The sequence below is a fragment of the Microcaecilia unicolor genome, chromosome 9 (assembly GCF_901765095.1).
Source record: "Microcaecilia unicolor chromosome 9, aMicUni1.1, whole genome shotgun sequence".
Taxonomy (NCBI): domain Eukaryota; kingdom Metazoa; phylum Chordata; class Amphibia; order Gymnophiona; family Siphonopidae; genus Microcaecilia; species Microcaecilia unicolor.
This window is the reverse complement of record NC_044039.1, coordinates 49,978,036-49,994,660: the sequence shown is the minus strand read 5'-3', so window position 1 is coordinate 49,994,660 and position 16,625 is coordinate 49,978,036. Positions and strand designations below refer to the sequence as shown.

Below are 16,625 nucleotides of genomic sequence, written 5' to 3'. Positions count from 1 at the left end.
TCTCCAGATGCATTTCCCATAGATATGGCTCCCCCACCCCAATTTGGACCCCTGCTCTAACCCATGCATCAATATGAACACCCACCTCTTGTGAAAGACCTTCACCCCTAACATGCACCCGACCCCTCCTCACCCACCCTGACCCCCTGAGAACACCCAGTATTTACCAGAGGGCTATCCTTGGTGGTCTAGTGGGATAAGGTAGGAGTGAAACTACCACTATGTGCCAATGGGTGCCATTTTGCACCCAGAGCCAGACAGGATGGGAGTAGCAGGGCACCACTCCCACAGTAGTGTATGGAGGAATTTCTTTAAATAGTAACATGGAGGCATATTTTCAAAGCACTTAGCCTTCCAAAGTTCCATAGAAAGCTATGGAACTTTGGAAGGCTAGGTGCTTTGAAAATGAGCCCCATAGTAAAATAGTAGATGACAGCAGAAAAAGACCTGCACGGTCCATCCAGTCTGCCCAACAAGATAAATTCATATGTGCTACTTTTTGTGTATACCTTACCTTGATTTGTATCTGCCATTGTCATGGCACAGACCGTATAAGTCTGCCCAGTACTAGCCATGCCTCCCAACCACCAGCCCCGCCTCCCCCCACCGGCTCTGCAACCCAATCTCGGCTAAGCTTTAAAGGGGGAAAAGTAATTTTTTGCATTACCCAAAAGAGCTTTCTTTGGAGCAGGCAGTAACAGAAAGGATGAAACAATGGCAGGGAGCAGCCAGTGGCTAAGAAATCTGGGCTCAAAATGCCCCCTCTTAAACCCCCCCCCCCCCCCCCCAATAACATACACATCCATGCCCTCCTGCCCCATCCCACTAGATCACCAGGGATAGCCTTTGGTAAGTCCCAGCAGTTCTCAGAGAGCATGTTAGGGGAGCATCTTGCAGAAGGGATGGGGCTTCTTATCAATGCATGGGCTGGACAGGAGGAGCTGCCACAAGAGATTGTATTGAGGGAATATACCATTGTAGGACTGTTTTATGGGCTGGCACTACATTACATGCTGTGTCAGACAGCACGGGAGCACCCATGCTATATGCCAGTGCATATAGTGTGGTACCTGTGCAGTAAAGGCAGGGTATATGCTGGGCACATTCCCTGCATTTACCACAGAGGTTTTGCATTTACCATGCACCTAATACATAGTAAGTGCAAAATCTTACCACAGTTTATTAAAAGGGCCCTTACATTATTTTTTTTGTTTTCATCTTGACTTCTGTTCATTCAACACCACACACAAACACAGAAGACACACACACCCATACGACACACAAAAACATCACAAACACATGTGAATGGATACGCTTGCTCATTACAGCTAGACCATTTTTGAGCTTTAAAATATATCCTGGACCATTTCTTACCTCGTTTCTCCAGAATCTCCTGAAGGTCTGGTTTGGATGCAGTGTTCAAAAGGCTCTCTGCATCATTGTCTACTTCCTCATCTTCTGTTGTGGACTGCCCCACTGACAGGATTTGGATTTTTGTCCCCATGTCCTGCACATCAGTGCTCAGAAAAGCAGCTGGACCATCAATACCTGAAGATTAAATCAGATCATCAAACACACCACAAATGAGAAAATGAAAAGGAACTCTGTCAAATCATGGCATCCCAAATATTTGATATGTTATGTAATTATTACCCGCCTTCTCAAGCTAAGGTCCAAAGTGAAGTCCCAAATCAAGAATCTAATGAATAGAACCAGGGATATTACAAAAAAAAATGGTATTATAGAATTACAATTTTTAGATTAAGTATTTATGAAAAATATGTTTTTAATTATCTTTGAAAAAAATAAAAAGGTATTAACCAGATAATAAGAGGAATCAAGCTCCAAATTTTAACAGACTGAAAACAGAAGGAACTTTCTAAAAAGTTTGTAACTGATGTGAAACAGAGTAGACCTCGATTCATTGAGCAGCTTGCATATCCTCCTGGAGGAATTTCTAAAGCAATAACAGAACTATTAGAAGACTGTCCAGATAGTTTATTAGTACTTTCTACATGGCCTGGGCTAACAAGCAGATCTAAGCGGTGAATAAACTAAATTACAAAGTATCAAAAGTCAGAAAAGAACTACAAAACTATTTTAATAGGAAAGAATAAGGGCAAACAATCCAAAACAAGCAAACATAACTAAGAAATGTCATATAAAGTATCACAGGGGAGAGGGAAAGGTAGAGGTGGAGAGGAGGGTATAAGAGCATCCGGGTGCTAACTGTTTTCTTTTGGCAGCCAGGACCTCTCATATGTCAAGTAGCCTGGAAGGCTTCTTGGAAAAGCCAGGTTTTAACAACTGTTTTAAAACTTTTAAATGAAGTTTCGGCACGGATGTGTAAGGGCAAGGAATTACAAATAAAAGGAGACATAAAATAAAAAGTCTGATATCTGGTGAATTCAAATTGTGCTGCATTAGGGTTGAGAAGAACCAAGTGGTGGTCATTCAGCGATCGAAGAAAGTACGTGGGCGTGTAAGGTATGGTGTGAGTTGCTAAATACGGAGGGAGCCCTGTCCTAGGGCTCCCTCTGTATTTTATAAACTAAACAAGATATTTTAAAAATGATTCGAGCCTCCACAGGCAACCAGTGAAGCTGGATTAATAAAGAGGATGCATGATCAATTGTTTTCATTTTAATAATAAACTGAGCTACAGTATTCTGCAGCAACTGACGTCTTTTCCAGGTTTTTGTGAGATTTTACATACAGAGATTTGTAGTAGTCCATCTGGGTCAAAATTAGCAATCGCACCATTAAAGGAAAATAATACCTGTAAAAATAGGAGCAAATTGTCTGTTTATTGTTTATTCAAGTATTTAATATACCGCTATATCAGAGTTTGATCAAAGCAGTTAACAATAAAAAAACATAAATACATAAAACAAAGGAAAAGAACATCAATTCTTTAACACATTCATAGCTTGGGAGTCACATGATGCTGAGCTGAACAGCGTGCGTGTGAGGAGTGCTCCTGCCTGGATGGGTTAATTCCACCCCCCCCCCCCCCCCCAGAGACCTTCCATCAATTACCTCCTAGCATATTTAGAAAGCGGAAAGTTCTTGGATCACTAATTTATTTGTTGCATTTGTACCCCACATTTTCCCACCTATTTGCAGGCTCAATTCCGAGCTGCCAGCTATAATCTGCCTCAGGATGTCTAGTAAAATGCCGAGGAAATTGTCCGACCACAGTCGAGCTGGAGACAAAATGGCGGATGCTGAACAAACAAGTGGGCCCTCGGTGAGCTCAGTGTGGGCTGCGGAAGTAGCAATGGAGCTGAGAGTTATTTTGGAAGAATCCATGGACAAAAAATTGCAAAAGATAGCAGATAAAAAAGACTTAGTAGGCACTCATGTGGAAACTTTACATACTGATTTGCAAAATTACCAACATCGGCTGTCCACAGTAGAGGATACACTACAACAGCAGGAAATGGGACAGCGTGAACTTCGGGCGCTGGTAGCAAAGCTTGAAGATAAACTTGAAGACCTTGAAAATCGCTCGAGAAGAAACAATCTTCAATTTGTGGGACTCCCAGAATCCATCAGGGATGTGGACTTGCGACAGTTTGTAGAAGACTGGCTTCCAAAGGCACTAAAATTGTTGTAGTGGGCGGGCCCTTTAAGAGTGGAGCGGGCCCACTGCTTGGGAATACTGAAGTCATCTGAGGCAAGACCGCGAGTGGTGATATGTAAATTGTTGAACTCTGCTCATAAGCAAGATATATTGTGAGCTACTAGAGCTGCAGGGGATTTACAATATGACAACCATAAAGTCCTATGTTTCCAGGATTTCTCAGATTCAGTATTGATAAAACGCAAGGCATTTCAAACAATGTGTGCACTGCTATATAAGAAAAAGGTGCCCTTTGCATTGCTGTATCCAGCACGGCTGAGGATTACCCATGGAGAGAAACCTCATTTCTTTCAGGATGCTGAAGAAGCTATGCTTTATACAAGGAAAACAATGAATCTGGCAGAAGGGTCTGAAATATAATCTGGTGGCAGTCATCCTTCAAGGCACTTAAGCTGAAATGGCTGCTATGTGTTGGATAACGGGAGGATGATCCAAAGAAGCAGTTGGGATGTGCAAGTGATCCAGTTGAATTGCTATGGAGGACAATCTACTTTACACCTTGGTCAACTGGTGACTGACTATTTGTGAGACCTTTCATTGGGGGTTAAGTTCCCTCTATAATTTTGCTAAGATATTTAGCCCTGCTGTTCAAGGTTATTTATTTATTTATTTATCTCGTTTGTACCCCATAGTTTCCCAACAGTATCAGGCTCAATGTGGCTTACAACGGACCACAGAGGCAGACGCCAATGCAGTAAAATGAAGCTAATACAGCAGAAAAACCTACAAGAGATATTGGGGAAGAGTAGGAATGGACGGAAGGATTAGGGAAACCTGGAGGGAACAGGGAGTCTCTGGTAATAACCATGTAGGGGGATATTGCATGATATGGTGAACAAGGGGTTACATGTTTTCATTGCTCTGGAAAGTATCTTTCTCTGTGGGGAGAATGGGGGGAGGAGCGCTCTTCACTGTGACTGGGGCCTGGATAGGCCGTTGTAAGTTAGGAATGAAAGTTCTGTTGGGGAGTTTTTGGGAGGGATTGGGAAGTTAAGGAGGAGTTTTTGGGAGGGATTGGGAAGTTAAGGAGGAATGTTTGGGTTGGGGGGGGTTGGTTGGTTAGATGGATGGTTGGGGTGTGACGTGTGTGTTTTAAAATTATTTTAATTTATTTTTTTATTTTATAATTCGTTTTTAAAAAATAAATTATATAGTATGTATTGGTTTGGCTCTTCAGACTTCACGTCGGGTAGCAGAGTGCATTAAGATGATGGGGGGAGGGGCTGGTGGCTAGGACAGCCTCCCTTTTATTTTTTGCATGTCTGGCTTTTCTTAGTTTGGCAGCTAGGGGAGCTTTGGATGACATCCTTGAAAGCCATTTCTTGGAATGTGGGAGGGGAGACTTCGCTGATTAAGAGACAAAAAATTTTGCAGGCATTGCACAGCCAACGAGCCAATGTGACGATGCTCCAGGAGACTCATTTATCCTCTGTAGAACACAAAACATTTCAGAGATGGTGGGTTGGTGAGCATAGGAAGGCAGATGTACCCATTTTGTTTCATAGGGGCCGGCCCTAGGGTTTCTAGCGCCCTCCTGCAGTCTATTAGTCGGCGCCCCTACCCATCCAGGGGCGGGATCACTCTGGCTCCGCGCCCACAGTAGACACACCCCTTTTACCAGCCATGGCATCATTGAAAATATTACACCAGTATAGAAGAAAAATAACTCAGCACACAGACCAGAAATTTGGAGAACAGTCTTGCCAACTCTGAAAAACAATGTGTTATCAAAATTTCAGAATCTAACAAACAGATCCCTATTCAGACACTTGGCCTTGCAGTCACACATGTAGAACAGAGATAGCTCCTATTCAAATTCTTCAAAAATTAACCTGAAATCCTAAAAAGTTAGACTCTGCATGCAGCACAATAGCCTTCCCATCCAGCACAGCTTAGGATCTAGCTAGGGCAGACTTAATCAGCATAAACTAACATATTCTACAATCTGAGTTGGACAGACTAACAGGAGTTACTGAAGTGGGAATGAGAGATAGGAGATTGGCAGTGGTGTGCTGGAGCCGGCTCGCACGAGCCGGTTGTTAACATTTCTTCCGGCTTGCGAGCCGGTTGTTAAAACCCGCGAGCCGGCTCTCCTCCCTCCCTCCGGATCCATTCTTCACCGACCTGTCCTTTGAATTCTTCGGGGCAGGCAGTCTTGCCTGCCCGCTGCCAGCGCTAACTCTCCCTTGATGCCGGTTCGCGCTTTAAAAATGGCCGTCGAGACTTCCAGAGGCGGCCTCGCGAGACTTCTGCTGAAGTCTTGGAGGCTGCCCTTGTAAGTCTCGGTGGCCATTTTGAAGCACGAACCGATGGGAGAGTCAGCGCTGGCAGCGGGCAGGCAAGACTGCTTGCTGCCCCGAAGAATTAGAAGGACAAGGCATTGTTTGTCTGGAACTTCCTTCTTTTTTTCCTTAGTGAGACTGCAGAGGGATTTGAGGTAAAAATATTGTAATTTTCAGATGAGACAAAAATCTGTATTAGGTTTATGTATCAGGAGAGAGGGAAAATAATGAAAGGACAAGAAAGACTAATCAAGGATTTGGAAGATATGCTTCAGTGAAAAATAGCATAAAATCATACATCTGAAGTGCAAAAATCCATTAGCTGCTTTACAATTATGAGAACACGACCTGGCAACTGTTAAACAGGAAAGAGGCTAAGAAGTAATTGCCTCAGACAGTCTGAAAGTTTCTAGTTAGAGTAATGTAGCAGCATGGAAAACTAACAATTTGTTTGAGCACATAAGGAGAGAAATTGCCAGCAGAATGTGGTAATCACTTGTTATAGGTTGCTGTGAGATTCCACCACAAATGTTCCTGGATTCTATATATCGCACCATGGTTGCTAACAACTCGGGAGGGGGTGGCAGGGGAGAGGAGGGAGTCGCTGGGCATGGGTGGATCATGGAGGGCAGGGGACAGGAGGGGAGAGAGAAGAAATGCTGGACATGGATGGAGGGAAGGGAAGAGTGAGGAAGGAGATGAAATGAGGGAAAAGGAAGAGAGGAGAAAAACTGCACAAGGATGAAGAAAATAGGCAGAAGCTGAGGACCAGAAATGAAGAAGAAAGGAGGGAAGGAAATAAATAAATGGAAAGGAAGCCCTGGAAACTGAGTTAAGAGGACAGATAGCAGCAGAATCAGATACTGGGCCAGCATGATCAGGAAAACAGTCACCAGACAACAAAGGTAGAAAAAAATCATTTTATTTTCATTATAGTGTTTGGAATATGTTCACTTTCAGAGTCAGGTGCTCAACATTTAAAGTTTATATTTATTTATTTACTTATTTATGGCATTTATCGCACATTAATCATGAATTAGATTGGAACCTGGGATCATTTAATTTTGTTTTCCTGGAGTAATGCATTGCCACCCCCCCCCCCCCCCCCGGCTATAGCCAACTCTGCAATTTGGGGGGGGGCACAGAGGGGGACGGGGGGGGCACAGAGGAGGACCGGGAAGAGAGCCTGTTGTTAAACATTTACCAGCACACCATTGGAGATTGGTGATGGTTAGGAATTGAAAGCAGGCATCTAGCCCTCCTGTCCTGTAAGTTGCTGTGTTGGGGGGGGGGGGGGGTGGAAAAGGGTGGGTCAGGTGCAGCACTAAACAGCAGTTTCTGACAAAACAAGGGTCCAGGCTCTGCTGTGCTGTCTCTGAGCCCTCTGGGCTGGATTCCAGCTCCTGGTTTCACTCTCAATCCCAATGTGTTGAAGGGGTGGCTGCAGAGAATACTATGCTGCTGCTTACAGTGCTTACCTCCTGAGCTCAGCCAGGCATAGTGAATGCCTGTGCTGGAGCCTCCTCAGGCTTTCCTTCTTGCCCTGAAGCCCCTTGTCACCGGGGAGGGGGGGGGGTTTGGGGGGGGCAGGGGTCAGAGATTAGCTGAGCTCCCACAAGTTATTTCGGAGCCAGATTCAGTTGGAGCAGTGACATCCTCCTCTGACAAACACAAGGAGGATATTTCTCTGCTTGGGAGGGGGGAGGGGATGGGACGCTTTGAAGCCAGACTGAGATGAGCTGCAGAGATTAGATACTGAAAAACAAATGCTGGCGCCCTTGAAGGCATGCACCCCCCTGCAGTGCTTACTATGCTTACTGGGTTTGACCAGCCCTGCATAGGGGCCTAGATATACAAATAAATCGTGTCATACAGGGCAAGGGAGGCCGGTATGTGTAGCAGTGCTAACTTTAGCCAGGCAACAATTACTTTTTTGCAATTTTTATGCCCCAAACATGTATGCACATGGAGTTTTTAGGCATTTGATTTGATTCCTGTCTCCTTTACATCAACATAATTTGATACTGGGGGAGGGGGGTGCTTTAATACAGTGTATGATCCACAGGTAGATAGATCTAATCCGCCTCCTTCAGTGCATATGGATGTATCTATTGGTTTACCCACGTTGTGTGATGTGCTGGATGTCCTGGATGTTTGGCGGGTTCTGCATCCAGGGGAAAGAGATTACACTCACCTCTCCCATGCGCATTCCACACAGTCTAGAATTGATTATCTGCTGACATCCAAGGCAGTGTTTTCCAGAATAACTAAGGCTGAGATAGGCCCCTATGGGATGTCCGACCATGCAATGGTGTGGCTCCGTGCAGATTTGAGGGAGGGGTGGGGGGAGTTGTAGTTGGAGGTTTCCATCAGATCTGTATACAGATCAGTATTATCACTCATTTATATGTAATAAATGGAAAGAGTATCAAACCTTTAATCAGGCCTATGTGAGTAAACCAATCCTATATTGGGAAGCGGCCAAGGCTGTCTAAGAGGAGAGACCATATCGTACGTTAAACGTAAACGAAAGATGAGAGGCCTCCAAATTCTGCGACTAGAGCAAACCATAAAAAGGGATAGAAGGATATTTGGGAAGTCACACAGTGTTCAGAATAAGGAAGCGTTGTTGGCAGCACAGATGGCGTTAAATGAACTTCTTTATCAGCGTGCGGTTAAGTCTATAAATTATTATAATACATTCATAGCTTAAAGGAACGGGAAGAGAAGACTCAGGTAGTAGACAGAAGGGGGAACAAGGATGGGCTGACTGTCCCCAGTCTTCCAGGCTCAGTAGTATAAATTAGAATCATACCTTGAGTGGTGCAAAGGCTAATTCAAAATAATATGTTTTAAGGTGAGACTTAAATTTTATAAAGGAGAATTCAGATGGATATACTTTGGCAAATCATTCCGCAATGTAATACAATCAATGGTATTAAGCCACCTAGATTACTGCAACGGAATCTATGCAGGCTGCAAAGAATATTTAGTCAAGAAACTTCAGACCGCCCAGAACACAGCGGCGAGACTGATCTTTGGAAAATCTAAATCTGATTCTGCCAAGCCCCTTCGTGAAAAATTACATTGGCTTTCCATTAAAAAACGTATCGCCTTTAAGATCTGTACCTTGATTCATAGGATCATTTACGGAGAAGTTCCCGATTATATGATAGATCTGGTGGATCTTCCATCCAGAAACAGTTTCAATTCCTCCCAATCCTTCCTAAATTTACATTACCCAGATTGCAGTGGCCTGAAGTACAAATCTACCTATGCATCCAACTTCTCCTTCATAGACACACAACTGTGGAATGCACTGCCTAGAACCCTAAAATCAACCCAGATCTAAATTTCAGAAAACTATTGAAGACCACCATGTTCAAGAAGGCATACCTTACAGACTCAACCTAATGTACTTCCACCTGTTTTTCAGCATAATCCATGGACTTTTTTTTACTATCTTTTGTTATCAGTTGTTGTTTTAAATGATATCAATATGCTAATAACCTACTACTACAATGTTTAATTATACTTTCTGAACCGTAGCCTACCCTACGGTTTTGTGTAAGCCACATTGAGCCTGCAACTGGTGGGAAAATGTGGGGTATAAATGTATTAAATAAATAAATAGTCTAGGTGCTAGGAAAAAGAACACTAATGACCTGGTATAGTATCTACCCTTCCGGAAATCATTAAAAACCCATCTGTTTAGGGGGCGGAGCAAGATGGCGGCGGTACCATCTGTCTGCATCGGTGCCTAGCTCAACGCTGCTGGAGATTGAAATTACTCTTGGGCTTTTTCTTTAAAGATTTTTTTTCTTTTTTTACCTGTATGATGCCGCACAACAAGAGAAAGGGGACCGTTAGACCGGCGGCCCAGTCGGCGCTAACATCAACGCCCGTCCAGCAGAAGCTTGATCAGTTCCTGACGCGACATTCCACTGTTCAGATTGGAGGTCCTGCTGATATTGCGGCGGTAGGAGACGCCGAAATCTTGGGTATAGACACGTCGTTGTCTCCTCCAACTCTTTGCCCACCTTTGCAACCGGCGACGCTCGACTTCGAGGGTGGAACGCCGACACCGGAAGTCAGAGTAAGCGCTCCACCGTTGGGCCAGAAAGTCGGTTTGTTTGCCGGGGCTTCCCTGCCATCGGAGCCAGAGGGCATAATTGCTCCACAAGAGAGTCCAATAACATCTAAGGCCTCGAATGCAAAGGTAACGCTGGAGACGATATGGGAGGTGCTCCAGCGTCTGGATAATACGATGAGGACTTCAACTAGCAAGATTGATTTACTGACTGAAAATGTACAGACTTTAAACACTGCATTTACTACAATGAAAAGTGAGGTCAATGAGCAAATAAATCTTTTGAATATTGATTCCACCAAAATGAAAGAAACAACTGTTAAGCTGATACAGGACAATACACTAATTCACAACAGGCTTGAATACTTTGAAAACTTCAACCGAAGATTGAATCTTCGATTGTTAAATTTTCCTAAGATATCAGTGTATTCACCTATGGATATTTTTAAAAGATTTTTGGTGGAAAACTTAAAGTTTACCTCTGATAATATTCCACCTTTGAGTAAAATTTATTATTTACCATCAAAAAGATCAAACGATGAATCACAGATTCCGCAAGGTGATTTAAATGTTTCAGAACTCTTGGAAACCTCTTTGACCTCTATAACTAATAGGCAAACCCTTTTGGTATCATTTGTGTTTCAACAGGACTTGGAGCTGGTGAGAAAACTGGCTCTAAGAAATTTACAAAACCCCTTTTATGGGGGAAAAATCTGGGTTTTCCCAGACGTCACTAAAGTTACACAAACAAAAAGAAAGGAATTTTTGCTGTTACGACCTGCAGTTTTGACATTGGGGGCCTCTTTTAATTTAAACTATCCGTGTAAATGCATTATAAAATATATGGATGTAAAATATGTTTTCTTTGTACCGGATCACTTAAAACAATTTATTGCACAAAAGAATATTATGAAAGCTGTTTGAAGCCAATGTGTATTAATTCTAGGGAAAGTAATAAAGATTTACAGTGGTAATATCCGTTAAGCCTTACTTATTATTTACTATTTTTGGTAATCTCTTCACCTGAGTTATCGGCACACTCCCCCCGTTATGGTGGTCTAAGACAAGATGCTTTTTTTTTTTTCTTTTAATTTCTTGTTAGAAATTTTCTCTGTAAACCAAATTAATCTGTTTTTCTTGCTCAAGTATTAAAGCTTGTAAAATGTTTAAAAGGATAAATAAAGGATTTAAAAAAAACAAACCCATCTGTTCAACCAAGCCTACCCAAATGAACCAAACTAATCCTATGAACCCATTTACCCAACACTTGCACATCTCTACCCACCTATATCTTCTATTATTCTGCTTTACTTAACTTATATTTTCCCTATCAAATTTCACTATCAATAACCTGTAATCCCTATTACTATGTAAGCTGCATTGAACCTGCTTTGAGTGGGAAAGCGTGGGGTACAAATGTAATAATAAATAAATAGTGAGACTGCTTGGGTGAGGGTAGAACAAAATGGTGCCCATCCAAAGAATGCAGTCTATGCGTTGGGATATATGGGATGACCATTTTTGATAAGTAAGAGGGGGTTCCAAGATGGCAAACCATGAATGCCAGCCACAGAATTTTGAATGATACGCAAGATTTGATAGGCAACCAGTGTAAAGAACAAAGCAGAAGAAGAACTCGAGGTTCCACAGTGTGATAATAACCCTTGGTCCTGATCCCTTGAGCCCTTCTTCTATCATTTGGTCAGCACTCCCAGCTTTATAATTTCCTTGAGTTCAGATCAAGGACACAAAGTGATCAACTCCGGGATTTCTTCCTTTATTCCAATCAAGAAGTTTTAACACCAGCTTAACAAACAAAAGGTAAACAGCAATCTTATGAGTGGAGGAGTGGCCTAGTGGTTAGGGTGGTGGACTTTGGTCCTGGGGAACTGAGGAACTGAGTTCGATTCCCGGCACAGGCAGCTCCGTGTGACTCTGAGAAAGTCACTTAACCCTCCATTGCCTGCCGCATTGAGCCTGCCATGAGTGGGAAAGCGCGGGGTACATATGTAACTAAAATTAAAAAAAAAAAAATCTGCTAGTGTCCACAATGCAAAATCAATTCTAAGAGTTTGCTGTACCCGGTTCTGTTCCACCAGGGGTATCTGGTCCAACTTCAAAGGTGCTCAACAAACTTCTTTCAGCAGTCTGCCCCTCCACTATTGAAGGCTGGCAGCTCCCCGCTCCAACAGGCTTCTTTTAGTGGTCTGCCCTCCACCATTGAGGCTGGCAGCATCTCGCTCCCACAGGCTTCTTTCAGCAGTCTGCCTCTCCATTACTGAGGCTGGCAGCTCTCCACTCCCATAATCCACTTATTCAACAAGGCATAGCAATAAGAGCAGCAACTAGAAATGTAACACATCGCAACCTTACTTATTATCAACAATATTCTTGCTTATATCTACTTGTCTGAATTTCGATCACGTTATTTCCTATGACATCTCCACCCAACTATTATCAGTAATGTTTTCTACCTATATTTACTGTTTAACTTTCGATGAGACTACTTGCTATGTAACACTAACTGTAATCTCCTAATCTACTATCTACCAATAACGACACATTGTAAGCCACATTGAGCCTGCAAAGAGGTGGGAAAATGTGGAATACAAATGCAATAAATAAATAAAATATATAACCTTCTTCCAGCAGTCTGCTCCCTTCACTGTCGAGGGCTGGCAGTTTCCCACTCCAATAAGCTTCTTTCTGTAGCTTCCCACAACTGCCTTTTGCAGTACCTGGAATTCCTTTAGCAGGCTTCCAATTCCAGTTCACCGCCCTTTGTTTCACAGCCAGCTAGGGTTGCCTTTCTCCCTACACTCCATAGCCTCCAGGTGGGAGACAGCGACACCTTCCTCTTTCTAGGTGCTTTCTTTCTTCTCTTTCCTCTCTGCCCTTCTGGCTCAAGCTTGCCTATTTTCAGCAGGGACTCGGCCTGGCTCCTCCTCCCAGCTTCCCCTCCCGATGAGGCACGTCTTGCTTTTTCCACCCAGGGGAACTGGACTTTCTCACTGAAGCTCTCCCTGGCTGCCAAACAAGGTAACTCCACCTTTAGCTTAGGAGGAACAACCCTAATCCTTTCTTCCTGAGGGCATTACAGTTTTTCTTTCCCTCCCTTAGGTCTAAGGCCAGAAGCTTTATCCCTAAGGGTTGTTTTGCTGGGAATCCACCCCCTAGAGGGGACAACTGGGATTCCCTCATCACAATAAAATATGGCAGAGTCTAATATCACTCCCAGTATTCTAGAGGTTTTCTCAAGCAAAAGGGAGGAGGAATCATTACTTAATGGAATGGTACTTGGAAATTATTTAAATCAGAACTAAACAAAAGGATTTTAGTCTTATCTGTATTTAGCTTTAGAAGAGAAGATAAAGATCAAGCTCTGATCTTATCATACACATTTGTTTCAAATGTTTTTTATTCATTAGTAAGCAACAGCATTCGAAACATAAATCAATGTAACTTCACAGCATCCAAACTAGCTTACTATATTTTAACAATTGTATCCCCCCTCTCCCCATTCCATATTTTCCATAAGAATTCTAGGGTAAGGCTCAAAAAGGATGAGCAGTGGCCCTCTGTGAAGAAACACTGTGTTTTAAGCCTGTAAAATGTATTGGATATTTCCATGCATTAATTATGTCTTGAAGTGTATTTCTCCTATTTGGCCAGCAAGTGGTGTTTCTTTGTAGTAAGCTGTTACAGAAAAAAAAAGAATGTTCTCTCTTTAGTTTAACACAAACAGAAAGCAAGAAGCAGTATACTTTTAAAACTTGTTCTGGACTCTTGATTGGCCCAGGAGCTCATTTTCATTTGGAGAATATTGGATTTTGCACCAATCTTAGCCAGGAAGAAAAGAGAGCAAGATCTCTTTGCTGAGGATCAGTAAACAAACAGTTATACGTCATGATCTTCCCAGATACTTTTTAGAAAGTAAACAAATGTTTAGTTAGTGCTATAATTGATTCATATTTCAGTTACCTACAGTGGTGTACCAAGGGCGGGGTGGTGGGGGCGGTCCGCCCCGGGTGTCAACAGATGGGGGGGCTGCTCCGGTGGCGCCGCAGTCCCCACCTGCCTACCAGCTCCATCGACAGACGACCCTCTTCTCCTGCCACCTAGCCTTTAAAAAAATGTGTGAACCGCCTCGCGTCTGTTCTGCTGTAAAGGAAGCAAACCGCCTCGTCGTGTCGGCCCTTCCCTCACTGTGACCCGCACTCGCGGAAATAGGAAGTTACATCAGAGGGTGGGACACAGTGAGGGAAGGGCCGACGCGATAAGGCAGTTTGCTTCCTTTACAGCAGACGCAAGGCACTTCACAGATTTTTTTTTAAAGGCTGGGTGGCAGGACAAGAGGGTCGTCTGTCCATCGACGGAGCTGGTAGGCAGGTGGGGACTGGGTGGGGGGTCTCAGATGGGAGAAGGGAACAAGGACTGGGACTGGGTGGGGGGGACTTAGATGGGGGAAGGGAACTGGGACTGGGTGGGAGGGGGCTCAGATGGGAGAAGGGAACTAGGTCTGGGGGGGGCTCAGATGGGAGAATGGGACTGGGGGCGCTCAGATAGGAGAAGGGGACTGGGTCTGGGATGGGGGGCTCAGATGGAAGGGGTGTGGAGCTGGAACTGGGGTCTGAGGGGGCAGGAGGGAGAATGGGTCTGGGGCTGAAAAGGGGGGCCCTAAAGCAAGACATGTGGATGAAGGGGACTGGAACTGGGGGCTGAAAAGAAGGGTAGGTGGGATAAGGGGGCTAGTACGAGAAAAGTGCTGGGGTTGAAACTGGGGACTGAAAAGGGGACAAGGAGAAGTGGCTGGAGGCTGAAACTCGGGACTGGTGGGAGAAAATGGCTGGGGCTGAAACTGGGGACTGAAAAGTAGGGGCAGGTGGGAGATGTGGGCTGGGGCCGGAACTAGGGGTAGGTGGGATAATGGGGCTGGAACTGGGGGCCGAAAAGAATGGGCAGCGAGAGAGAGGGCAGACTCTGGATGGATGGGAGAGGGAGGGCAAATGGTGGATTGCAGGGGCAGAGAGAAAGGGCAGACAGTGGATGGAAGGGATGGCAGAGAGGGTAGACACTGGATGGCAGAGAGAGAGAGCGAAGACAGATGCTGGATGGAAGGAAGACGGTGAAAAGAAGATGAGGAAAGCAGAAACCAGAGACAACAAACTGTAAATAAAATATATATCTCGTCTTGACTATTGCAACCTTCTCCTCGCTGGTCTCCCGCTTAGCCACCTATCCCCCCTTCAATCTGTCCAAAATTCCGCCGCACGTCTTATCTACCGCGTGAACCGATACTCTCATATCACCCCTCTCCTCAAGTCGCTTCACTGGCTCCCGATCCGCTACCATATACAGTTCAAGCTTCTCCTATTGACCTTCAAGTGCACTCAATCTGCAGCCCCCCATTACCTCTCTACCCTCCTCTCCCCCTATGTTCCCATCCGTAACCTCCGCTCTCAGGACAAATCACTCCTATCTGTACCCTTCTCCACCACCGCTAACTCCAGACTCCGCCCCCTCTGCCTCGTATCACCTTATGCCTGGAACAGACTTCCCGAGCCCATACGCCATGCGCCCTCCCTGCCCATTTTCAAGTCCTTACTCAAAGCCCATCTCTTCTCCCTTGCTTTTAGCGCCTAACCACCTTCCCCATTCATGATACCTACACTGACTACATAGTTTGTTACCTTTAGATTGTAAGCTTTCTTGAGCAGGGACTGTCCTTCCCCATGTCTAAACTTGTACAGCGCTGCGTAACCCTGGTAGCGCTATAGAAATGCTAAGTAGTAGTAGTAGTATTTTTATTTTTTTGCTTTAGGATAAAGTAGTATTGTAGATGTGTTAATAAATGTTTATAAATAGAACATGTAAATAAGGTAATCTTTTTATTGGACTAATTTTAATACATTTTGACTAACTTTCAGAGAAAAAAAACCCTTCCTCAGGTCAGGATAGGATACTGTAACAGCACTACATTGTATTGACCTGAGGAAGGAGGTTTTGGCCTCTGAAAGTTAAATGTATTAGTCCAATAAAATGGTATTAATTTATTTTCTATATTTGTTTTATTTCTATTTGTTAATTTGTAAAGTGGTGATTGGTATTTGTTAGTTTTTTTTCAAATTTACAGCTGCTGTCTTTATATTTTGCACAGTACTAGAGGACATTTTCTGTGGTGTTGCATTGTATGCAGAGTCTGGCATCGGGGGTTCAGTTTAATTTTTGTCTAAATAGAAAGTTTATGATTACTGATTCTATAGTGGATTAGGGTGTATCTGTGTTTGTGAAAAAGACATGGCTTTCAGTTGGCATTGACTGTGCAGGATCGACGATCTGTACCATTCTGTCTGGTTTCATTTTACAATAGGTGAATTGATGTTCTAGTGCTCACTGTAGTGTTTAAGATGCTTTCCTTCTCCTTGTGTGACTTGTAGAAATTACTGCATATGGTATGCTAGAATTGCTCTATAGGTCCTGAGTGTTTTGTATTCTCGGTATGCCTAGTACTGGATTTTGGAGGGGGGTGTTAAAAAAATTACCAGCCCCGGGAGTCAACTACCCTAGGTACGCCACTGGTTACCTATTATTGTTTGCTGATTGAATA

At 43.8% G+C, this 16,625-nt stretch overlaps 1 protein-coding gene across 1 annotated transcript in view; it reads right to left on the bottom strand.

The window, feature by feature from the left end:
- Positions 1-16,625, bottom strand: part of TULP3 (TUB like protein 3) — a 362,459-nt gene that overhangs the window by 220,978 nt on the left and 124,856 nt on the right. Inside the window, exon 4 of the mRNA XM_030214120.1 lies at positions 1,375-1,548. Coding sequence (XP_030069980.1) covers positions 1,375-1,548 — 174 coding nt within the window. The remainder of the gene's footprint in view (positions 1-1,374; positions 1,549-16,625) is intronic.